The sequence below is a fragment of the Anser cygnoides genome, chromosome 6 (genome assembly GCF_040182565.1).
Source record: "Anser cygnoides isolate HZ-2024a breed goose chromosome 6, Taihu_goose_T2T_genome, whole genome shotgun sequence".
NCBI lineage: Eukaryota > Metazoa > Chordata > Aves > Anseriformes > Anatidae > Anser > Anser cygnoides.
In genome coordinates this window covers 26,777,595-26,803,452 of record NC_089878.1, presented here as the reverse complement: position 1 = coordinate 26,803,452, position 25,858 = coordinate 26,777,595, and the positions used below count along the sequence as shown (strand labels likewise).

At 46.6% G+C, this 25,858-nt stretch overlaps 1 protein-coding gene across 2 annotated transcripts in view; it reads right to left on the bottom strand.

Moving 5' to 3' along the window:
• Positions 1–21,427, bottom strand: part of ADCY5 (adenylate cyclase 5) — a 217,085-nt gene extending 195,658 nt beyond the window's left edge. Inside the window, exon 1 of one of the 2 annotated variants that reach the window (XM_013171234.3) lies at positions 19,502–21,427. In XM_013171234.3, the coding sequence (XP_013026688.3) occupies positions 19,502–20,512 (1,011 nt within the window). In that variant the 5' untranslated portion in view covers positions 20,513–21,427. Of the gene's footprint in view, positions 1–6,628; positions 7,609–19,501 lie in introns of those variants that run through there. The other variant, XM_013171235.3, reaches the window with a different exon arrangement.
• Between the last annotated feature and the right edge of the window lie 4,431 nt (positions 21,428–25,858).

Genomic DNA, 25,858 nt, shown 5'->3' with positions numbered 1-25,858 from the left:
AAACCACACTCTGCTATTCGGAGAATGCAAAGCCAGCCAAAGCCACAGACAAAACGGATTGTTCCAAAATGCATTTCCAGATGGATCGTGATGAATGAAACTCAGAACACCTACAAAGAGATTTCCATCTTCAAAAGGAATTTGTGATCTCCCTGAATACCAGGCCTGGGAACAGGAAACTAAGGCAAATGAGACTAATTCTTTCTACAACAGAAATACTTCACACTCAAACGAATGCTTTCCACCCACAGACCATAAAGCGTTTTTTTTTTTTTTTTTTTATAAAAGCGAGCACTACTCTGGTTTCACACAGAATAGCAGAAGCAAGGCATGTAAACCATTTGTCCAGGGTCAGGCAATACAATACGGTATTGTCAGCTCTTTGACCTTGCTTTTCTAGTGCTTACCTTGCCCTATTGTGCTGTCTGGACAATGTGTTGATAGACAACAGGCTTTCTATTCCAGCAGAGCCCTGTAAATCACAACTACCAATCTGCCCGCATCATGCCTGGATTTAACTGAATCAGGAGCTGGTGGCTGTTGCCAGCACAACACTGATGCAGGAAACCTCATCCTATTTGCACAGTACCAGCAGGAGCCTTGCAAGCATGACACAGCATACAGCCAGCAGTGCCACGCAGAAAGCAGAGCTTCACTGCTGCTGCAGGGGACAGCAGCTCTCCCCCAGGACACAGCGTGGGTCACAGCAGCCATGTAGCTCACACGACCAGCACACCCCCTTGGTTTCAGTGGGATTCCCCCTTGGTGGGACGTTTCCCTCGGTTTCAATGGGATTTCTGGATGCAGGAGGGCTCACAGGTATTATGATGTCTTAACACACTCTAAACAAGTTGGGATGTGTGTAGAATCTGACAAATTCGAGGTCTCCCCCTTTTGCACACATAAGACAGCTATCTAGGCCTGGAACTTCAGGGTCTCCTTAGGCAGGGCTAAATCACAGCCCAAAACACCATGATGCTATCAGCATAAGATGTTAGCAGTACCTAACAGACTATATACATGAATCCTGTTAAATACAGCTTTTGTTTGTAGTCCAAGCCTCAGAGCCGATCAAACATTAAACACAAAATCTTCCTTTCTCCCATTTAGAAGAACACTTTAGCTAGCAAGGCCATTTCAGTGAGATGTGCACACATTTCAAAATGTAAACATAGCAGGGCAGGAAAACAAAAAGGAGTGTTTGACTGCTAATGAATCACCCTCACTGAAAGTTTCCTTTGGGGCATGCTGCCATCTGAGTCACTTAGCTCAGCATGCTTTTTAGGTAGGCTTTTCTCCTGGCTTCATTCACCTGACTTACATCTCTCCAGTTTATAGGGATATACATCTCTACCCGACATGCTCTTGTAATGCTATATATAGTCAGCCGGGCAATGGATGAATGTACAGCTGTATTTTAGGCTTACTGCAATCACAGTGACAACAGCTTCCTCTAAAATAGCATTTTTCTTTCAAGAGTAACCTTGAGACAGTCAGAACGGGGCTTGTATACCACTCTTCATCTTCATAAGAACTTCGCTAAACATTAACTAGTTGCTCCTCATATCGCTTGTGGTATGGTCTCTACAAACATGCATTAATTTCCTCATCAGTTTAACAAAGATGATATTGATACATTGAGTTGCTAGAGATGAGAGATTCAAAACATCTCTCAGGCATGACTTGGGCCCTGCAGGCTGTCAGCCCTGTGATCTGCTGTTAACCGACTGTCCAGATGTGCCAACTGCTTTCTCCTCTTTTACTCCAATGAGGTCCAGCTCAGGGCACATTTGTTGGATGCATTAAACCAGAAATAAGCCCTTCAAGAGCTGTGCTCTGGCCTGTTTCACCCACACTGAACTCACACACAATTTCACCCCCACAAGCACTATTCAGCTTGCTATGTGTCCTGCCTTCCCCTGCACCACTTACAAGTGTCCTCCTTTCCTTCCCCTTCCCCAGGTAATTTCAAATCCTGTCAGTTCCCAGCTTTGGGCATCCACGTGCCACAAAAATAACTGTGTTGCCACAACAAATGCTTCTTTTGGTAGCTGTGCCAGGCTATACAGGATCATACCGTGCATTAAACCAAGCCAGAAGATTTCTCTTCTGCTAAGGAGAAATTGCACCTGGTACAGCATGCCTACTATCAGCACTTCCTCCAGCAACCCCCCTTCAGCGTTCCCTGCAGTAATGAACAAAGTTTTTACTCCTTCAGTCCTCAGCATCTCTCTTTCTCTCCACCCAGCCCTGTCAGCCTACACGTTTCCCTTGTGGAAGAAGCTCTGAAAGGTAAAACATGCCTTCAATAAAAGCATAAGAAAAAAGTCATATTAAGCCTAACATATGCAACATCAAAAGATGTCCAAAATTAGAATATGCTTATAATGTAAGACCCCATTCCCCAGGAAAACCACTTCTTCACTTAACTGATGACCTGTGCCACTGGACAAGGCACACAGAGACAAGCAGGATTGTGCACAGTGCTCTGCTTTGCCTGATGAAGATAAGATCTCCTGATGAGTAGACCCTGTAAAGTATCCTGCAAAGAGAAACTGAAATGCACCCACTCAGCTGCTGAGCCTGCTTCAACGTCAGAGCCGCACTAACATCCCGCGGGATGGTGTGACACCAGCTTCCTCCATCCACGGCTCTGTCTGCTTCCAGCCATTCTGCGTGGGCATCACACCATCACCACGCGGTGGGAAGCTGTGACCTGCACACTTAGGTGAGTCCTGGAAGGAGTGGTGCTGGTGGCAATGTGGAGGCAGGACAAACGAGCCCGACAGCAGTTTGCATTGGATGGATGCTGACCCTCCAAAGATAAAACTTGCTAGCAAAGTCTGCTATGTTTACAGCTACACAGCAGCTGGTTCTTTTAAAACAGAAAAGCTCAGGAACAAAACAGGAGGCAGACCTACCAGTGAGTTGTTTGGTGAAAGTTTCCTACAATTTTTCTATTGTCAGTTCCAGCTGAGAGCTGTTTGTTATGGACAAGTTACACATGAAACAAGGGACCAGAAATACCAGAAAACTTCAGTAAAGCATTATCCCCTATGTAAGACGCATGGCAAGACGTTCTGGGTCTCACCTTCAGAGTCTGTCTTTGCTTCTTCTAGCCCCTTGCTCTCTCCTCCCCCTCTTCTTTGCAGCCCCCTTCAGCCAATTTTAAGCAACCCTTACCTGCCGGCCTGTTGCCATATATCCACTGCCAAGGCGGCAGCAGAGCCTGGGCGTACTTGGAGCATTTTGGTGCCCCATCTCTTTGCTACAGCCGAGGCTCTGTGCTTCACTGCATCCTACACAGCACACTCCCAGACTGCTAATTCAGCTAGCTCATGATATTTTGCTCAGCAGGCACCAAATAACACTTCACAATTCATTTTAATTGCAAGTTCTTTGTAATGTTTTCTTTGTTCAAGAGAGAGGAGAAAATTTAAGAAGTGGTTGGTCTGGCCTATGTAACAATACTGGTACAGATCTAAAGCAATCCTTGCTTTCAAAATAACAACAAATTTACACCAAAAAATAACAACCTCAAGTGATGTCTCACAGCTGCCTCTCCTCATCTCCAGGCCCCATCCCACTGATTTTCCTGGTTTTATTTCCAGCCCTCTGTCCCCACCACCTCCCTAGAGGCCCACAAGACACCTCCGTCACCTTGCCTGCTCTCTCCTCACACACAGGCTCTCCTTCGCAGTCCATTTCAGTCCGACCCTCCCCAAGGTCCTGCAGACTAACTCCCCAGATCCACCTTCTCTCAACATCACGCTGCCAACACCATTCTCTTGCCGTGGATAGCGCAAAAGGCATGCAGAGAAGTGAAGAAAACAGGCAGGGCTGCGAGCACAGAATTCAACAAAGAAGCTGTAACCCATTCAAAAAAGAAGCTGGAACCCAACCGTTAGCATCCCTCGGTGCTTGCCTTTCATCTGCACAACACAGACCATGCCCTTCCTCTTCAGGCCAACACACAAAGCATTTTTACAAGGAGCTTGTTCACTTTTGCTCTCTAAGCATTCAAATTCAAAGCTGTACTCCCATTTGGAATATTTATGTGTTTTAACAAAACCTGACAGACACCTAGCCTCTGAGTATACTCTATCTTTCCTTTCTAGCACAAGTGTGCTGTTCAGAGCCTAGCCAAAGGCTCTGTGAGGATCCTTTCTGCTTTACCACACCTATTTGCACTGCTGATCACATAAGTAATTGGCCTGCTGGGGTACATGAGATTGGTCAGGCAGCTTATGCCTATTCAAGAGCAGCTACCTCTGAAAGTTTGACCAAACAGTAATAAATACAGAAATCCACAAGACTGTTATTTATTCTGTAGAAGTGACGTGAGGCACAACTTGACTCGCACCACTTGGTCAATCAAAAATGTGGTTTAGGGTGATTTCAGAGGCCTAATTACAGAAGACCCACTTGGGAGCCTACAGCTAACTCAGCTTCCAGATGCCTGAGGCACCCCGTGTAGAGTGCCTAGGCACTATATGAAAGAGCAGCTGGGGACACTGACAGGTTAACCAATTCAAGATGATCAGTTCTTCAGACTGTATCCTCCTCCCCAGATACTGGGGCTGGAAAGGACCCCAGGAAACCATAAGCATTTCCCTTGCGCTGTAAAAGTATCTGGTTCAAACCACCTATCCTGTGGGTTCATCATGACAAGTATCAGACACTCGACATGTACCAAAACCCACTCTCACGTGGTACAATGTCCCCACTATGATCAAGATAGATGCCCATCCAGGAGGACCAGATCACCGTTCTCACCACGCTCCTTGAGCGCCCCAGCTTTGAGGGGGTTCTGCCTGCTCAAGGGGCTGGTCAAACCTCGATCAAACCAGAACACAAACCTTGGATCAGGCACACAGTCATGAAAGGTAGCTAAAATACAGTCTCTCAAGCTCGAAGCAAGGAAACACTAATGAACACGGGTGTTCAAACAGAATCTCTTGCATCCATATGCTTTTCCTTTTGGGACAAGTTATTGTGATCTGAAAAAAAATATGGTTTTAGGAAAAGTAACTATTTTTAAACAATCCCAAATGCAGACACTGACCCCAAGCCAGCATAGCCCAACAAAGCCCAGACACTGTTTTCTATAGCACAGTTTCATAAAACCATTTAAGGCAGAAGCTAACATACAGCTGCGCATGCAACAGCCCCAGAAACACTGTGAACAAGAACCAGTTTAGGGCACAGTTATGGAAAGAGGTGCCAGGCCAGCATCCTCGGCCACTGCTGACAATGCGTTATTGTTCCCCTATAATGCAGTTTTGTTTAGGGCCCTCTTTGGAAATTCCATGACGACATGCATGCAAAGTGCCAGGGTGGATGCATGCTCCTCCGGTATTGTTTTCACCGCGGTTAATATTCCACCCACCAAGACCTCCCAAACAACTGTCTGCTCCATATGTTCACGACTTCATAGAGCAGGGATATACAGTCCTGTCTATATACAGTTTCTGTCTGCCTGTCCCCATTGCTCCTAAAAGTCACCGGGTGCCTCTGGCAGCTGCTTTTCAGGAGTTTTAGAGCTGGCCTTGATGGCAGCCACAGTGATGGGGCCTGCACACCCTTGTGAGCTCCTCGCTTTTAATCACCTGAGCCACCGGTCCTGAGGACATAAAATCGTGGCTTGATTCTCACTTATGTTAAAGAAATAGCAGAAAAACAGTGTAAGTTCTCAGCACAAGAGGGTTAGAAAATAACTTGTGTATTGCTACTAGCTAAGTAAAATCCTCCCCATTTCCTCAGCAAAGCAGCACTTGACCCACGTTATCTAGAAAGCACCAGCTTGCTTGTTGTCCTGTGAAGGCAAGTTCTACTTAGAAAGAAACACTGGCACACACTCGAGCTGTCTCCACCATCAGGGGAGCAGAAGAGAAAGGCTCCCAAGGAAGCACCATTAGTCCAGTGTGCCATCCTCAGTGGAGGGGTCCTCTGAGGTAATTTTTCTTTTGGAGGGACTAACACCAACCTTTTTCTTCTTGCCTACAGCATCCACTCAAAAGCAAAGCTGATCACTCCATACTCCTGCCCAAGAGCAATCCTGCCCTGTGAAAAAAAACTACTTCCACCTAAAAAATGTTTCATAAACTACCAGCTTCCTATTAAGAGACATGTTAGGAATTACCGTGCAGATATCGCTTGTAAGGCATTCAGAAAACAAACCTAGATGGGTGGTCCATGTTGCAAGGTGCTCTGCTGCAATAAGGAAAGCCATACAAGGAGGCCTACACCAAAACATCCTGATCAAATTAACGTGCTCCACCTGTGCTCCCATGCCCTCCTCCCACTGTCAGCAGCTTGAGAGGTCTCTTCTAGCATTTTAACACCCAGCTTTTCCTATAGTTGGTGGGTACTCATCCACATGTTTATTTGCCAGACCTTTTCCCATCCAGTCTCTTGTTTTAAAAATCTTTTGGAGCACTTAATGTTCTGGTTAAGACACGGATGGACATACAGATAGAGTTTATACACGATCCAACTATACTGCAGGATACGTACGCTTCAGATAGTAACATGTCACAAATGAATGCTGCATGCCACATGTAATTTAAGGTCCTCATCACCACAACACCTACATGAAAAAGAGGCAAATTGTTCTGCAACTTCCCACCTGCATGTCTGCCTGCTCAGTGACACCACTTCCAGTGCAGCTCATCAGAAACCACCCCAGCATTGTGCTGAGAACAGGCCAGAAATGGAGAATGACAAAACACGCCGGGGAGAGACAGGGCTGGAGGACTGCAGCATGGTGTGCAAGTCACAGCCTGATTTTCCAGAAACGTGTAGTGCTTCTCTCCAGTGCTGGTAGCAGGAACAGGCAGGTGGGCCAGGCTGGGCAGCAGAAGAAAGAGGCAGATGCCAAGGTAAGCCTGAAGCAAATTAAATATCAGAAGGCAGCAGGTTCCTTTGAGACTGCCTGGTTGCTCTTTTGGCAGAGGAGGAAAGCAAGCCATTAAAGAGGCAGAATACAGCAGTGTCGACTTCATTTGCAGCACTAATTGCCATGCACGTGCACTAATTGCCCTCACATGAAATGCAAGGGAGCAGGCACTACTCTAATCCCATGCAGTAGGTGAGGCTTCCAAAACAGTGCTTGTTGGGTCATGCTCTCAACCACACACTCGATTCCTACCAAAGCAAAATGGAGGGAATTGGGGCAGTGTCTTTTTTTTTTTTCTCCATAAAATTATCCATTGAAATTTATTAGAGACTGGAGGGGAAGCTTTCAACCAGTTGTTCTCAGCTTCCTTCAGCTGCATCTGTGTCTGCTCCTGGCTCCTTGACATCACTTTCTCACTACATGATGCCCAGCTGCCTTTCTGCCAGCTCAGGTGCATATGTGCACCTCCCGGACTATTTTAGTCCAAATAAATGGACTAAACTAATTTCAGCTGAGTTGGGCTGAAACTAGGATGGGGGCAAAAACGTTTCAGTTACTGAGGTTGATAGTCTCTTTGGCAAGTACTGCTGCTACAGGACATGCAACCAAAACCCTGCAAGACCCAAATCTCAGTAATCCTTTGCCATATGGGTGAAGAAGAGGAAAATGCACCTCTCACCACTAAGTTTTTACAGTATTTCTTCTTTCTTATTTATTTATTTTATTATTGTTTTTCCCCAGGACCTACAGAGCAGTCAGGCTGGGGAGAGACTAGAGACACTGCAGACATCTCCCACCAGCACCCCTCTGAAAGGTGTGCACTGCAGGGTGGCTGGCGTAAGACAGATGCCTTTCAGAAAGGTGAAGACTGATCAGTGTAAATCAGTCACTATTGTTCTACGCTAGCTGTCCCTTCATACAGAAAAGCCCTGAGGGGAGTTTAAGGCAATTCCCAAGCAGCCAGAGGGAAAAAGGTATTTTTGGTGACTGGCAGAACACATTTAGATTCCCATTCATTTCTTCTGGTGCTAAATACAAACTAGACAAGGCAATAAGGATTTAGGGTATGGTTAGAACAGGGGTGAGATGCCTATTAGATCTGGCAGGGACAGGCAATAACAGAGGGAGGAGTAGGTAGCCTGGTCATTAAGATTCAAAAGCTCTTTAACACAGCCCAGGAAACTGCAGCTCTACCTAAGACCCCTGCTCATGCAGAAGGCACCTTTCAGGCTTTTTCCTCTCTACTGAAAGGACATTGTCACTTTCTCCCACTCCATCCTAACCCACTGGCCACCAAGCCAAAGTTGTCATGCCACCCACCTGAATGGAGCACGACACTTCTCCACCCATCCCCAGCAGGAGGTTTGGCGGGGGGGCTGTCAGCCCCTAAGGTTTTACATGCAGCAGATACACTCACGTTACAGCAAGGCACTGGGTGAACAGTGCGTGCAGGGCTGTAAGTGGCTTAAGCAGAGGAAGAGCTCATGGAAACCAGGGGAGCTTCTCCAAAGTGAGACCCAGAACAGCATCACTGGCTGCCACTTCACAGTTTGTCAACCTGGGATCCCACACCAAGGGGCAAGCACAGAGGGAGACACTCTTCTAACTGCGTTGCTCATATATGCCATTTTCTAAGCCAATATTATTAAGTACTCCTGTCTTACACAAGCTCCAGTCTTACCCTGGAGAAATTATGGTAAAGATTTGTCTGCTCAGAAAAGTTCATCAAAATAAATTGAAGAAGATTATTTAAACCTGTGTGAACGCTCCTCTTAATGAGCGTGACTTTATTTAGTTTGCATTCCCTCTGGAAGTGAATTAAATTAACTGGGTCCATTTGCATCTACAATAGTTGAATAAGGTGATTTCAGCAGTGGACAACAGTTTCTATGTGGTATTTTTTTGTGGCTTAACTAATCCACCTATGGCTACTTTTCCGGGGCACCACTACTTGGACAAACCTTCAGTGTCACGACTACAGCCAGATAATCATTATCCACATTAGTTTAGAAGGGAAAATTGCAGTCTCCAAACTTTATCCAATGAGAGATGAAAACATTTTCAGGAAATACTTCCTCAAGTATTTGTTCACAGCCATTTCAACTGTGGCTGCAAAAAGCACACACTCCTAAGAGCCCCTGGAGCAGCCCTGAAGTGCTAACAGGTCAGGAACGTAGTTAACTAAGGATGCCTGTTCCACCAGCTGAGGAGGACTACAGGATGAAAGGGAAGTCACCTGTGAGAGGAGCTGAGCATCAAGCTTTTTGCTGGTACTGCAGCACTTTCAGGACCACCTCATTTATGTGCCAGATGTCATATAAATGTACTATTTGTGACAGAGAGAGAGCGGCAGGCTTGGGGTGGGGTGGGAACTAAAGAAAGCGAAACGAGGAAGCTAAGAGCCAGTTTCAGCTACAAGCAGCCACAGAGCTACGATCATGGGCATCTCTACTACCTGCTCATCAAATCCTATGCAGGGCTGTGCTTGCTCGTTTGCTTAAAACAAGCACAAAACCAAAAAAGCATATCGGCATCTTCATGACTCCAAAAAGCACGGATACAAAGGACGGTTGTTTTTTGGATGAATATGTGATTAGTACCTGCCACAAACAGTTTAGGCTGACTTAGTCTTGTCTTGGTGGATTGGGATGGTGTAGCTGACCTCCAGAGGCATCCTTCAACCATATCATCTCCAGTTCTGCAGCTTTCAAAAACTGTCAGTGCATCTGTCATAGCAGTGGGATGGCACTTGCTCCAGCACACTAACATGACTAAGAAGACCCAAGCCTGAGCTCTAGTCCCTCATTTTATTCTGGCTTTTCAACAACCTTGCAAATTTCTCAGATACGGTAGTAAACCCCACATATGAGCAGTAGCTACATGACGGTGCTTTCATGTACTGTTAAAGAGTCGAGAACAGAAATGGAGCAAAGAAAAATGCCATATTCAACAACAGTTACAAAGGCAAGAACGTAATTACCCAGTATGAAATCTGGGCATGATGTCAGAGCCCCTTCACAAACTAACACGACCATCTGTGTTATGTTTCAGGCAGACGATGCCACCCAAAGTAGGAAAATACCCCCAATATGTTCCACCACAGGGCGTTATAAACCTGTCTTACTAAGGTGGGGGAAGCAGAGGTTCGGTTCACCTTTAGTTCAGAGACTGTTGCTGGTTCCTTTTTCAGCTGGCAAATACTGTGCGTTCTGCATTAAAATGATTTTCCATGCCATCTGAACAGAAGTCAGTAAGCGTAAGAGAAGAATCAGTCACCGAGCTGCACTAAGCAACGTCGGCAGTCCTTCCCGGCCTCGCCATCAGCGAGCTCACTGCAGAACAGCCGTTCCCACACTAGTAACCTCCCTCCTGCTTAACGGTTTTAAAGACTGCAGTTAGCTTTTAAAGAGCTAGAATGACATTTTAATTACACAGTCTCCCACGGCAATGCATAGCATCTTCCTTTGCAGGCACCACACAGCATCGCTTCCTTTCCTCTGTGAGCTTACTAGTAACCACCTGCCTGAAAAAAAAGAAATCCCATTCAGTTGGAAACATCTTCATTAATAATGTATTCCTTGGTCCACCCATTTGTGCTGTAATTCTGTGCATAAATCCCCATACATTAAGCAAGAACACAGACAAAGCTGCTGTCGGGTACCTCCCAGCAAATGGAAAGAATTCATCACTCAGCAAGCATGTCTGAGCAGCTCTGTCATCTGTGGGCTGACTGGCAAACTACTGTTTTTAGAAATACTGATTTGAGTAGTCCCTTACCACAGTGCTAGCTCTAAGAATTCAGTTTCCAGCTTCTGAGGTACACAGAAATCAGTGCTTGTAACATTTAGTCTAGAGAAGGGAATAAAGGGAAGGAGCCACGGCTTTTTCTGAAGGGGAGAACACAGCCAGGGAACTGTCTGTATTAGAAACGTTTTATGACAGATTCTTGCAAGCAATGTCATAGCCTTTTCTTTCGACTATGAAGTGAGACAGAATGTCTTATACAAGCTGCAAACACGTTTAAGGAATAAACAGTTTGCGTAATTTGCTGCTTTAAGAGATTAATTTCTAATGTCTGGGAGGGGGGGAAGAGCAACTTTCTGCATTTATATTCCTCCTCTGTTGCATCAGCACAGTCCTTTGTTTACTGTCTACAAAGATGCACTCTGATACTAGTGGAATGTGTATGTTAAATCAGTAGTGCAGCTTTAATCCTCAACTCAACTCAGCTCCCCAGAAGTAAAGTTTCCCAGGAGGAGGGAGCATGGCAGCTAAGCACTGCAGTGCCATAAACGCCCAATTCACAGTAAAAACTTTTATGGGCGTTCCATGGATGCGTAAAACTTTTCATGAAGAGATGCAAAAGTTCAGCATTTCACCTGAAAAGCCATCAAACTGCAGAAGAATCAGTCTGGCTAAAGACGACGGAGGGAAAACCAGGGCAGGACAGAGGATGCTTTGAAACACACTTCTCTTCTGTCATCTCTGCTGCTATGCAGCAGGAGAAGCCATAAAACTTTGACCATACAGTGCACACTGGATTTGCCTGATGCTATTTACTACAGACAGTCCAGATAACATCTTAAACACACAAACGCGATTTGTGTTCTTGATGTCTAGGGAAGAGAGCAAAAGATGCATCGCAATTGCATTAATCACTTATGATGGATATAAAGAGAAGCACAAAAACATTTTATTTGCAGAACAAAGCATGATGATACAATGAAGCATTCTACAGCTAACATTGAAAGGAAAATCCTACTCTTCATCAGCAAGCCAAGCCTGGCACTAGGAGTGATACTGTTATTGATGCCAAAGCTGCCCATGAATTCTTCTAAATTCACTTGTAAATGCATCACCTTTGCAGTGCAAAACTGAATGTGTCTGGCAGAAACAGTTCTCAAACTTGTCTAACCACCAGGCTTTTGAAGAAAGAAGGGCTTCCCACATCATCAAACGCAAGCTTGAAACCAGAAGCTAAAGGCAGAGCTTTAAATTGTGCTCAGTCCACTGCTCCGAGTATCAGAGCAAGACCAACCCATGCTAGGTTCTGCTGCAGATTTGATCAGCAATGCCATTCCTCTACCTGCCAGCAGCGAGGCTGGCAGCTCATCAACATCATAAAACATCAAGTACAGATTTTCTTGGGAGTGGTCCAGTCGCAGGTGCTAAAAAGCATTTTGCCTCTTGTCTTGGCCTGACAGCCATTTTGTGTGTGATCTCATTAAGTACTTGAAACCTCAAGCTTTTCTACGATAAGGTGAGAACATCTTGGAGTTCAGGAGACAAATATTAAAATTCTTGTCTCTTTCTCACACCCCCTCATAAGTAGATTATTCTTTTTAATATCTTTGGGGTTGTGTTTTTTCATTCACATGAGATTTCCCCTTGGGTTTTTACCTAGCCTAAGGACTCCATAATAATGAATCAATTTAAACTCCTGGCAAGAGGAGGATACATCTTGGGTAAAGACAAAAAAGTTTTTTCTTAAAGTATAATCAATTTAAAAACAAAAAGAAGAAAGAGCATCCCCTGGATGCAAGCTATCACAAGCTAGGATCGCTAGGCCAGACTTCAGAAGGAGTAAAGGAGCTAACACTGAGTGCATCCCACATCAAAACCCAGGACTCACAGGAGATGAAAAAAAGTCACTCAGCAGCTATACAGGAACCCCACCCACTTCCCAGAAGCTGTGAATTTTTGCATTCCTCACAAACACACACGTTGTCACTATCCTACCACTGCAGGCCATGAAAAAAAGCCATATAGCACATCATGAAATCTCGGAGCAGCTATAAGGCTGGGGGGAGACTGCTGCGCTCTAGCTCCGTCTGCATTGCATTTTCTGGGTACATATTACCCATGCAAGGTGCCATGTAAATCCTACAGTATAAAGCAGACAGTAAGATAAACCTTGCCCAAGGGTAGCAAAACTTGGAGCCCTGTCTTCCACCTCCCCAAACAAAAGCGGGTATTTTCTCTGAACCGCACCCACCTGCACAGGGGAAAAAAAAAAAATCAAAAAAAAAGAGGAGGACAGGAACTTTTCAAAGCACAGGTTCTCACTCAGAAGCAACCAACTTCTATAGGGTAGACCACTTTACCACACACATGGAAGCTACTGTCAAAATAATTTTGATTTTCACCTCTCGATGTTTCAGCTGCTGCTGAAGATTTTTTTCATTGTATCTTGTGCCAGGACAGACGGAAAGGTCTTTTGGTTTGATGAGAGGATGAGAGTAATACCCACTACCAAAATGTAAAAACAAACCCAGCTATTCCCAAAAGACCGTAACTGTTCCCACTACTGAAACGGCCAAAAAAGTTAGCAATTGTTTCAATTTTCATAAAAGATTCCGAGGGAGCTGTGGTGCATGACTGAAAGATTAGCTAATCAAACCCAAATTGAGAGAGAAAGCATATTTGGAGAGCTGTCTGGTGCCCAAAGTTCACATTGCAGCTGGGCAGAGTCCCAGTCCTCTTCCACCCCGGAGCTCAGCAGCACCGTAAGGATGTTTGGGAAGTGCTGCCGCCGGCTCTGAGAGGGCACAACCAGCCTCAGTGAGTCTTTAGGATGGGGATAATCAGCATTTTGTTTCCACTGCAGGTCAGGTTTATAAATCACCTGAATGCAGTTAGTAACAAAAGACCACATCAATAAGAGGTCCTGACTTGGACAAGGTCATGTGTGGCTCAAACCAAAGCCCCCAGCCCAGGACGCATGAGGTCAAGTCAACAGCCACGCTGTGGGGTTACAGCACCCAAAGCTGTCCTTCTGCCTCCTGCACCTCGATGAAATCTGCTGACGTTTTGCTGAAACATCTTTGCCTCCCCAGAAGGAAACAAAACTAGCACACCCTGACTTTTCCAGCCCATCAGACGCTCAGCAGGACAAGCCTTTTGCCAGCATTAGCACACCTGGCACAGCAAGGCACCCAAATCACCCCCACCGAGTTTCGTATTCAACTCACAAGTTCCAGGCCAGCCGTGGGACTGCGACTGCTACCACAGGGCCAAGAGAAACGAGTTGAATGGGTCAGTTTACCGAGACAACGAACCTACCAGGAATGCAGAGAAATTAGGCGCACAGCCCTCAGTAAACACTGTTACGTGAGCAGTTATGGGTGTCGGGGAATGCTACAGTGAAATGAAAAAAAAAAATTCAGGGTGGTGGGAAGGAGGGAAGTGAAACATGGGAGGAAGATTAGGAGGTGGCAGGACCACAGGGTAATTTAGAAGATAAGAGAAGCAGACATGCCTCTATAAACCTCAAGCAACACAGTCATTCCCAAGAGATACCGACAATATTCCTAATAAAGACTAATTGATATACAATACCTCAGGGATTAAATTAATTACCTCTGTTAGCAAATTACACTAGGGAAGGCAATTATCAATGCAACAGCTACTGAATGTTTCAGGTTGCCATTTTTTTCCTGACCTAAAGGCCTCAAATGGTCAATTTTTACCAAGTTCAGTCCAAGCACGGCTCAGTCAGCCTTCAGTTGTTAGTGCTGCCGGAGCACACCTCCCTGCACGAGCAGCTCTACTGTGTTTATGCAGAACAGAACATTAAGTGCTGCGAGGCACACAGTAAGATCACATCCTAAATAAGCATTACTCAAATTTATTTTCCAGGCAAACAAAAGTGAACGAGGCAGCATGCAACTGTTAAAAAAAATAAAAAAGTGACAAACAGATCTACCTGCATTTCAGGTAGCACATTTCTCCTCCTTTGTGAATAAATGCCACTAGAAGACAATGAAAATGCAATACAGTGACTTGGTAACGCTTCTTGAGAATCTGTTAGTCTCAAAATCAGTCATTATCTACATATCTTACGCATGCTGCAGCTCAGTTGGAACATGCAGTACTACTTCTGCTATGTGACTAGCTTCTCATCGAATGCCATTTGAATTGCATCTGAAAAGCATCTTTACGAGATGCTAGAAGATATCCACAAGTCAATACCCTATTACAGTAAGATGTTTTTAGCTCTGCTGAAGTGACAGTTTATCTAGGGAAAGGAAAAAGACACATTTTCATACCAACATCTTCCTAGAAATGGTTAAACTGAAACACCACAGTTTCGAGAGCCACTGTGCAGCTGTGGATCAATCGTGTATCATTAACATGGACTGACATGGAGAAAGGCCAACACATACACAGTTCTCAGAAGTGAAGGATGAGGAGTACTCATGTGATGTTGTTATTATGGAGGCATATGGAAAGGGGCCGAGCAACAAGGAGCTCAACATCAGGAGCCTTGAATTGGAGTGCCAAAAACAAGAGCCCTGTGCTGGGGCAGCTGCAGCCAACTGTGCTATTAGAAAGCCTTTGCAGAAGGTTTGCAGCAGTATTTGGGGAGGAAAGAGATCTGAGGTTTTCAGTTTCTCTTTCAGGGAGGTTACAGACACAAGACCAAAAAAAAAAAAACCACCCAAAAAACACACACCCAAAAAAACTTGTATACATCTTTCCCAGTCTTCTGTTTTTGTGGTACCTTAACAGTCACCCACTCACACTGAGTTAATAAACTACAAAGCCTTAACTGTATCCTTGAACAAGGAACCTCAAAAAGTTACAATAGAACAGGTTTGGATGGGAAAACAGGAATAAATCTAACCTCAGTCCACAGGTTTGTTTGATGTTTGTATATTACATTCTTATCCTTTACTCCTGGTCCCCCATCCCTCCCACACACCATCCCCATCCCTTTTCAACTCTGATTCAGAGCCCAACAAACTCCGTTGTGAAACTCCCTGTCCCTTAGCCCCTAGCCTGACAGAAATGCCAGGGCTTACTCAAGACCTGCTGCGCTGAGGGCAACTGGTCCACTCACACGACCGCAGTGAAGCATCTGCAACCCATACGCTGCAAGTTCCCCCCGTGTGTCCGTGCAGAGTTTGTCTGTTAGTTAGGTGGTCTGTTTCTTCTGGAACACGGAACAAACCTCATTATCAACTTTGTTGTGAATACAAGACAATTTATTGATAAATAGTGTGTTTCCTTCTCAGGTAAGTATTTGACAGTTTTATTGGCATTTACTTCTCACATGAATCTTGGAGTTGACTACTTTCAGAGCCCAGAAACGTATCACAACCACCACATGGAAAAGTCTAAAAAGATACAGCATAAATACGGAGAGGGGAAGACAGACCAGTGTGCACTGAAACACATTTGTAACCCCCATCTTTCCCAAAATAACACAAGGACACAAACCTGAAGACAAATGCAGTCATCCCCTCCCCAGTGAATCCAAACCCAGTCCTTCTGGAATTAATTGATCCCAGGTACACAAAAACCTGTAAGTGATCAAGATTCGTAGTTGGAGGAGTGTCAGACATTCAGTATGCTCTGCTTCCGGCAGCGGTCTTTGGAGGTAAGTTCTCAAACAATTTCTTCTTATCCCCTCACTCAGCAGGGGATAACTTTTGAAACTAATGCAATAATTCACACTAATCGTCGTGTTTTGTTCCAGTCCAACATTAGTTCATGAAGTCAGGATCATCGCCTGTACCCGATCAGACTCATGGAGGGACCACATACACCCGCTGCTTTTGCCAGGGGTACTCAGGCTGCTCATTTGAAAGGCAGGCCCCAGACTCCTCCAGTCAACAGGCAGAAGCCAGAGCTGCCTTTCTAAGTCTGTTGACCCCAGAATTGTTAAAAAGCAGCTCAGCTGAGAGGGAACAATCACAGCTACCTTTATTCCTGCCACTTTACCAATTCAGAAACAGCGGTGTGCCTTAATCCTTTCCTGAAGCAACGGATGAGGAGGGCTCTGCCTTTAAAGACACCAGCCTGACTAGCATCACCGCAGACCACAACACCTGGTGACAGAGAAGTCCAGGAGTGCTAGGAGCAAGGCCATTCAGTCAAATAAAATCGTGCATCCTCAGAGAGGGAATCCAGCAAGTTGCCCTTCTCCCAAAAGGGACCGACAACCGAGAATTTCACCCTCTTTCTCAAGAGAAGCAGCAAGGCTTTTAACAGGGTCCCTGAGCCTCATAAAAGCGTGCAGAAGTCTATGCAAGAGTCACCCTGCTTGAGATTTGAATTATAGTGTGTCTGATTTTTCCTTGCTTGGAAGCACCTGGGAGAAGATTAAAGGAAAACAAGCCCTCACAAAGAATAACTTGCTGAAGTACTATGGTTAAAAATGCCATGACAAGAAGAGGTTGGGGGACGCACATCCCAAATAGCCTTTCTCCTGCGAATGCTATGATAAAGAACCATCTGGTCACGCAGTCACAGATGCATTCGTATCCACTTCTGCTCCACAAAACCCGGGCTGATGTGACTGTCGGAGTGCAGCCACTGAAGACAACTTAACCCTCTCCTCTCGATTTTATCCGGCTTTCATCCACCTTCACCTTCACCGAGTCTGAAGGGAAAAATAGGGCTTATGTGCTTCAGTGGGGCAGAGCTGAACGCGCCACATTTCCATGGCAACAAACGCAGCCCCAGTGAGAAAGGCCTGCTCGTAGCTGTGAGGCAATGTGCTCTGTAGGAACAGATTTTTCTATCAGCCAGAGATAGCAGCTCACGTTCATACGCAAATGTGCAAGGAATCTTGATTCTTGGCCTTGTGCAGCCCCGCTGGATTCAGCAGAGCTGTGCCAGTGGAGACCACAGTAAGATAGAGACCGGCACTTGGGGTAAGTAGAAAGAAGTGCAACATGGAGAGAGATGTTGTCTTTGAAAACAAAGTAAGAGGACTCCTAAGATATTCCTCATCAACTAAACACTTTCCTGAAGCTGCAGTAAAGCCCAGTTCTGGCACAAAAGGGAACACAACTGTGGCACGCAGATTTGTGAACACTGCACCATCCCCTCCTGCCCGTGCTTTTACCTTCAACAAGTTCACATTTATTCACGTGCTCCGCCTCTTACAAATAAACCTGCTGTGCTGGGAGGAGGGAGCTAGTCTAGCGATCCTGAGCTGTAAACATCCCAAATTCTCCACTGAGGGAATCGATCAAACGAGGCTCCTTCCCATTAAGATACAGTTACCAATACTTTCCACAGTGAAAATACGTTATGTGCTCATCACTGCCCTCAAAAATCAACTTGTAACAGATTAAGTCTTTTGGCCTTCATCATGATTTTGCCTTCCTGTGTAAGAACACGGTCTCTGAATATACTGAATTCAAGAGGACAAGTCTCAGTGTATGCAGGGAAGAGCATGCACAAGGCTTTGTGGGACCAGAGTGATGGTGAGCAATTTCTGGCATTAGCAAACTTTTCCAAGTCAAGCAGAAAAACAGTAACAGTCCCGTTTACAGCGTATGCTCTGCTGGAAATGCACAAAAAGCCATTTATATCAAGCATAAGAAAAATATGCCATGTGCAGTTTATAAAAATATCTGTAACAAGCTAAGAACAAAGCCAGAAACTGTCCGAGCAGGCTTAACTGGGCAGGGACGGGGGGAGAAGAGAATAGGGAGCAAGCGGGGGGGAATGCAGTAATAATTTCAAGGGATATTTTGTACAGCGAAGTAGTGACAGCCTGAGCATACTGGAGTTTTATTGATAGGGGGGAAATAAGCCCTAGAACTTTTCCTGATACTGCAGTCGGTGGAACTCAAAGCAACTTCACGGTCAGGCTAGAGGCAGGCGCTGCAAGCACGAGGCTGAATTTTGTGTGATGCGACAGGTCGGTAGGCTACCGAACTCCTGGTGTTAACAAATACACGAGCATCCAGGCTGGCTGCGACAGGTTCCTGCTTGCTCAGACCCCTGCTCCTTAGAGGGCTGGTGATTATCACAGTGCTACGTTTTCAGTTGCTGGTTCTGGGATCACCCACGGTGCCTACGGAGCTGGTAGCGTATGACCCCCACAGCCACTTGCTTTGCTTTGTAAAGAAGAGTGGCACCTTGTATTGCTGTTGTTTATACAGATACGGTAATTAAAAATTGCACCGTAATGCATTCAGCAGTAGTCTTATTGTCCCTGTGAACTGAGCTGCTCCAGTTAAATACGATATCACAGCTAAATAATCATCTGCTTTTGTACATCTTTACTTTTTGCTAGCTGCACGTGAACTCTGGGCTTCCTCACCGTCGACATTTCCAGCACATCTCAGAGCAAACACCTTCCTGGTAAACCAAAAGCTTATTCAACGTTTCCTTGGAGCACGCTCCCCGATGCCTCAGCAAGCCCTGCGCTGACGTGCATTTAGCCCCTGGAGTTACACACGAGGATAGCCTCTACCCGACAGAAATCACGAGACTTTCCACATGTTTGTTTCCTGGTGACCCGGCAGCCCGCGGGACACCGTGCCACAGGTGCATGTGGCACAGAGCTGTTGACACTAAACACAGCTGAAGGGCACCAGGGGCTGGCCGGCCGTGCGCCGCAACAGCGGGCATTGGAAAACCCTCGGACAGGTTTCCTAAATGTTCAGAGCCTTAGTGACATCAGCACCGAGGAAACACACAGCTATTAAAAAAAAGGGCAGAGGGTACCGCCAGACAGCACAACATCCCAGCAGGTCACTCGGGGCTGGGGACAGAGCCAAACCCACTGTCCTCGCTCTTCCAGGGCAGTTCGGGGCTGCCAAGCGCGCACACGAATGAACAGGCTGAGGGCTCGCCTACCTGCTTTAGGAGGAACTTATCCTCTGCGTTGATCTTGAGGGAGACGGCCAGGTGGATGGCGGAGAGCACCACCCCGCTGATGACCGCGGCCCTCATCCGCACTGGCAGTAGCGTGTAGATGCTGTAGATGAAGAAGACGGTCCACCAGATGCCCTCCGAGGCGCTCCTGGGCCACACCAGCAGAACCCCTACCACTTGCACAGCCAGGATGACCAGGATGACAGAGTAGCATGCCAACCACATGTGGTCCTGGTGGAAGTCGTTGCGGTTGCACACCATGCACAGCACCACCATCAGCAGGATGGCCAGAGAGAGCACCACGACGTAGGATACCTCATAGCGGCCGTGCACAGCATGGAAGATCAGCATGACCACGCAGACCAGCACCAGCACGGCCATGAGCATGGTGAGGCTGCTCTGGTTGAGTCGGAAGAAGTAGCGCTGATAGAGGCGCTCCAGTTTCTCCGACTGGAACTTCTTGGACCTGAAGATCTGCAGCAGGCTGCTGCAACAGCTGCCCATGGAGAAGGCCGCCTCGGAGCCCCCCTCGTCCCCGTCCTCCTCCTCCAGCTCCTCGATCTTGGCCTTGATGCGTCTCTCCTCCAGCCCCAGCTCCACGGACCGGGGCCGTACCTCCCCCTGCTCCCCCAGCTGCCGGGGGCTGGCATTATTGGGGGCAGCGGGGGAATCACCGCCGGGCGGGTGGCGGGACCGGTGACGTCGGCTTTCGTCACCGTGTTCCTGCCAGGCGGATTTGGACCTAAAGCTCATCATCCTGCAGCCACTCTCCCCGCGGCTCCGGCTCGCCTGAGGCTCGTAGTCTTCCTCGCTCCGCCACCTGCTCGCCATGCGGGAGGCCTTCTTGCCCGAGGACCGGTTCGGAGGCGGCGGGTAGGAGTAGCCATTGGCCCTGGCCTCCGCTTCGCCCCAGGCCGAGCGGTGCTGCTCAGTGCCCGCCCAGGGCGCGGGGCCACCGAAGCCCGGGGGGCTGACGCTGTTGGACCGGGACATGCCCTGTGGGAAGGGGCAGCGGGCAGGGGGCTCCCCCACACCAAAAGGGATGACCAGAGGGGGACAAAACCCCAGAACACAACAAAGGAAAGAAAAAGATGGGGAAGTCGACGTGGAAAGAGGGGGAAAAAAAAAAAAAAAAAAAAAAGAAAACAACAAAAACCCCAAAGTCTCCGCAGCGTCCCCTAGAGCCGGGGCATCCCGAGGGGGGACGTCAGGGCAGCGCCGGCTCCATCGGCGGCCCCGCTGCTTCCACACCCGGGGGGCGGCGGAGGGGGGCCGGGGGGCGACGGAGGGGACCCGGGGGGCCCCTCCTCAGGGCAGGGCGCCCTCAGCCGCTGCGGGGCGGCCGCAGGGGGCTCGGTGCTCGGCGGGGGAGCCGCATGGCAGCTCGCCGCGCCGCGCCGGCCCCGGGCACCCGCCGCTGGGGGCCGGGCACGGGGCAGGCGGGCGGGCGGCGGCAGCGGCCGCCCCGCGGAGAAGGCGGCGAGGCTCAGGCTCAGGCTCGGGCTCCCGGGGCCGCGGCGGGCGGCGGGAGCATCCCCTGCCCGGGGGGAGCCTGCCCGCGGCGGGTGGTGCTGCTGCTGCTGCTGCTGCTGCTGGCGCTGGCGGCGGCGCTGCTCCGCCGCTGGGAGGCGAGGCGAGGCCGGAGCAGCCCCGGCGGCACGGCAGGGCGGGCGGCAGCCGCAATGCTCATGCACATACAGCAGGCAAAGCTGGGGAAAAAAAAAAAAAAAAGAAAAAAAAAAAAGGAGAAAAAGGGGAAAAAAAAATAAAAAAAAGCAGGGAGGGGAGGGCTCGGCGCGCCCGCCCGCAGCGGCACGGCCGGGACCGCGATGGGGACCGGGACCAGGACGGGGAGCGGGGTAGGGACGGGCACGGCCCGGCGCGGCGCGGCGCGGCACAGCCCGGCCCGCCCGCCCCGCGCCCCTTTGTACTCCCCATTCAACCGGGCGCCGGCCGCGCCGGCCCCCGCCCCGCCCCCCGCCGGCCCCCATTGGCGCGCCCCCCGCCGCCGCACGCCTCCATTGGGCGCCGCCGCCGGCCGGCCCGCCAATGAACGCGGGAGGAGGGAGGAGGTTTAACCCTTTCGGTGCCGCGGGAGGGCGAGGCGCTGCCTCAGCCGCTCCCCCCCCCACCCTGACGAGGCGCTGCCTCACGGCCTCTTCCCTTGTCCTAAACACACGCATAAAGGGTTTTCACCGAAAAAAGTAGGCGCACGTAGTTCACCGACGTGGCGTGGGCCTGTCAGGTGCTGGGCTACAGGTTGCCCTCACGATTCCCTCCCTGACAGGAGCTGTTTTTTATAAATAACCCCTTCCTTGGGGAGCAGTGTGCCATTTTGGGGCTGTCCCACAGCACCGCCACTGCTGGAGGGGCACAGGGCTCAGGAACGCTCTGGTCGGCCACTGGGCTGGGGATGGACAGAGAAAGGATGCTGTGAGGTGGGATGGGTCCTGCTCTGTGCACAAAGCCACCTTTTGGAGGTCTTTCCAAACCATTAGGAAAAAAAACTTTCAAAAAAAAAATTGCAACTGTAAAATAAAGTGGAAGGAGAAGGACGGCTCTCGACAATTTAAAAGTAATTCCCCGTGACAGAAAACAACTGAGGAGGTAGGTGTCAGAAGCAGGCCCCTACCTGATCCGCCTACATCTGACAACCTCCAGTTCTGGGTATCAACAGAGCATTGCTCAGGTAATGGGACAAATAGTTTTGAGGTTCCCATGTTTCACCACTGGGACTAAATCAGGTCCTATTTAGTTTTTACACAACAGCCTCTAGAAGCCTCAGTCCCTGTGAGGATTTCACTGCACACTAAGCTACAGCCCCTTCTCCAGAAAGTTTACTTCCACAGGTAAGAGAAACTGGGCATTTCAATTCTAATGCATCATTCGTGTTTCTATACTATGTCATTTTATTTGACCTAGTAATCGTTCTGCTTATTTATATTACAATAATCGATGTTAAAGCTGAATACGTCAAAGTTGTATTTTTAAAAAAATTCTTTAGCTTTCAACCTTCATCCTTGCCAGAGGGGAGAAAAGTCTTCAGCCTAAAGTTTGTAACTTTAAAAACAGGTAGGTAGATATGAGATGGTGAGTTAAAAGAAAGGTAAAGGAACACTTGGAGGAAAGTTTTCAAGGAACCTGTAGACTTGAGAAAACAATAAGGATTCTGTATTAGAAGCAAAAAGAAGAGCCAGTTAATCGGGCACTAATGAGGACACAGTGCTGTGACACAAAAGACGCAAGATACCACACATACATTAACATGAACGCCTAAAAGTAGGCATTTAAGATTTTTAGTATCTCTTATCTTGGAAATGCAGTATAAGAAAGCTAACTAGTACAATATCGTAATATTAAGGTACAAATTATAAGAGAGCTCATCTATAGCTTTTCACCCTGTTTAAAGAGATTAACAAGCACAAATATCACAACTGCGTAATGTTGAAGCAGAGAAACTTCTTATCTAGAAAAGCTAATGTTTCACCTTGCATCCTTCTCAAATTCTTGCAGCCTTACCAAAATATATTCAGCCAATCATAATAGCTGGTTTTTGTTTGTTTTTTGGGAGGTGGGGGGGATGAGGTAGGGTGAGGATGGGGAGCGAAATTCCATTAAGTTCCCTCAGTCACAATTTAATCAAATTCTGGATCAAAATAGAACCCTACCTGTTTGGGTTTCTCCCTCCTTCAGCCGTTGTTTCTCTGCTTTAAAATACACCTAAATGACAGCAGGCATATGGTAGATTGCGAGAATGCTACCACAAAATTACTAGAATATCAACTCCACAAGACTCTCCAGGGAAGATGTGAGAGAACCAAGTACAGTCATATAAATGAAGCACAGATCTAAAGTTCTTCAACACACACAGAGTTTACATACATTCTGATTTTAAATGTAGCCTCATAAATCAGTATACAAACATTTTACTTTGTTATTATTACAACAGGTGCAGTAGACAAACATTAGCATTCTTTCTTTGCATTATTTACTTAGAATGGGGAATAACATCTAGGTACTGGCCTCAGACCACACAGTGCACATTTCACTTTCTGAAGTCTTCGTGATTCATGCAAGTGTTAAATCCAGAACTCTGAATTATCTATGCTCCCTAAATTAGTGAAGCCATTATAAAACATGGTCTTGGTTCTTCCACTGACTATCTCGGCATAGTCCAAAATAGTCCTCTGAAACCCAGAGCTAATAAGAGAATCCAATACAGAGACATGAAATACTGAAATTGAACAAGCTGTCATTTATATATAAAAGGGTGGAAGAAAAGACCATGGATGGAAAAGCAGCGTTCTCTGTACAAGATGACTAATGAAAGTTAGTTTCAAATGTTTTCATCTTAACTGTGTATGCTCCCCTCCTCATTTATTTGGGCATGAGATTAGAGCATATTGTGGGTGGTCTGAAGATAAGCACAGACTCAAGCTGTAGGAATTTCTCTGAGACCTCTACCCTTCTTTCTAATGTGGCCAATACTGTTCATTGACTCTAGTTTATGTCAAGAATAGGTAAATGGGCTGGAAAAAAGAATGTTTACCTAGCCTGTTTTCATCATGAAGCACAGGTTTGAACAACCATATACAGACACTATTCTGTTCAGAAATTTTTCCAAATTATACAACTGCAATGGGCAGGTGTCAGTATATTGTACAGTACTTTTATTCTTAAGAATTCATGTAATAGGATTCCAGTGACAGTTCAATATGCAAACAAGTATCAGTTTTAAACTTAGAACCAAGAAAAACTAAGTCATATGATTTTTAACATCAATGATATATATATGTATTTACATCTTTCTATCAGCGATTTATTTCTTCAAAATCTGGCAAGCTATGGCCTGATCTGCAGTCATATGTCACCAGGAAACTGGATCACACTGACTCTTGAATGTTTATGTCTGCCCCACATTCGTGTGCATCTATATTCCTAGAGCGGATTTCCATATATCCTTTGATATGATAGTGCTTTTGAAAAAACAAAGCAGTTATCTTCAGAGTGCATAATTTACTTGTGGTAGGGCTTTGACAGTATTGTTAATTTCTAATCCTTGCTAAGTAAACTAACCCATGATGCCTTACTTTCAACAGCCATTTTCTTGCAGATGCAAGAAAGGCCTTTTCTGCTGGTTTAGCTTTCTAACTTCAGAACAGTTGAAGCAACTACTCTTGCTGTCTGGCAAGGCAACCCCAGTAAGCACATATAGTAAAATAGCGGCACGCTGTAACTAACATCATTATGTCAGCATGAGGATTTAAGAACATTACCTTCTCAAGTGAACTTGATCCTTGCTATATTGACAGTATTCTGTCCTGTATACTGTAGTCTTTGTTCTACTGAAACAACACTTTCCCATGCTATGAACAATGAGAAAGTAAATAGTGTTTACAAATGCATCTGTAAATATTAGTTCCAACTACTTTTATTCAGCTAAATACGAGCATTTCTCCAATTCAGCTCTGTTGCTGTAGAAAGGCAGTATTCTAAACAGAGGAAAAACATTTCTAGAACAGTTTAAATTGCACAGAAAAGCTGAATAAGGAAACATTTAATAGTCAGTACAGTAGTTTTCCTGAAAGTACTTTATACACAGGAACAGAGGACTAAAACAGCACCTAAGCCATGCACACTATTCCCCACGATCACAAACATGCAATAGATACTTATTGTAGAATGAAAGGGACTCCATGTCATCAGCACACCACCAGCACTTCCATTTAATGCTATTTCCCACCCACCCACCCCCGTTTATTATTTTATTTTAAAAAATAATAAAAATCTACTGGACACCAAAGGAAAAAAAGGAGGACAAGCTTGAAATTTTCCCAGCAATGTTTTCTGGAAATTCAGTAGTAGCTCTGTATCCAGTACCTCTCCTCTTCTTCCATCTTGTACTTGTATCAAGAATGCCATCTAGCAGAGAAGCCCAGCACTCAGTATTTTTTGTTTTTATCCAGCGAGAGAGGCTGTTGTATTTTACCTCAAGAGACCTTTAACTCGAAAGCAAACTGATATCTTAAAGCAACCTTGTATTCAGCTGACTGGAACGCCCTCCACTTTCTGCATCATCCCCCAATGGCTTTTTTTTTTTTGGTTAGGCATACATTTGGGATTACACAGCAGCTATGATTCTCTAGTTGGAGCACCTGAACTTGCAAAGTGTGTTTTTACCATAGGCTTGCTGTAAGTGATATTTATATATTTTAACAGTGCCTAAATAACAGCTACAGATGGTTTGCAAAGTCTGTGCAGACTGTCTGAAGCAGTGAGTCAAAAAACAGGAGAAAATGCAACTCAGTGTTCACATTTCAGCAAAATAAGCCTCTGCAG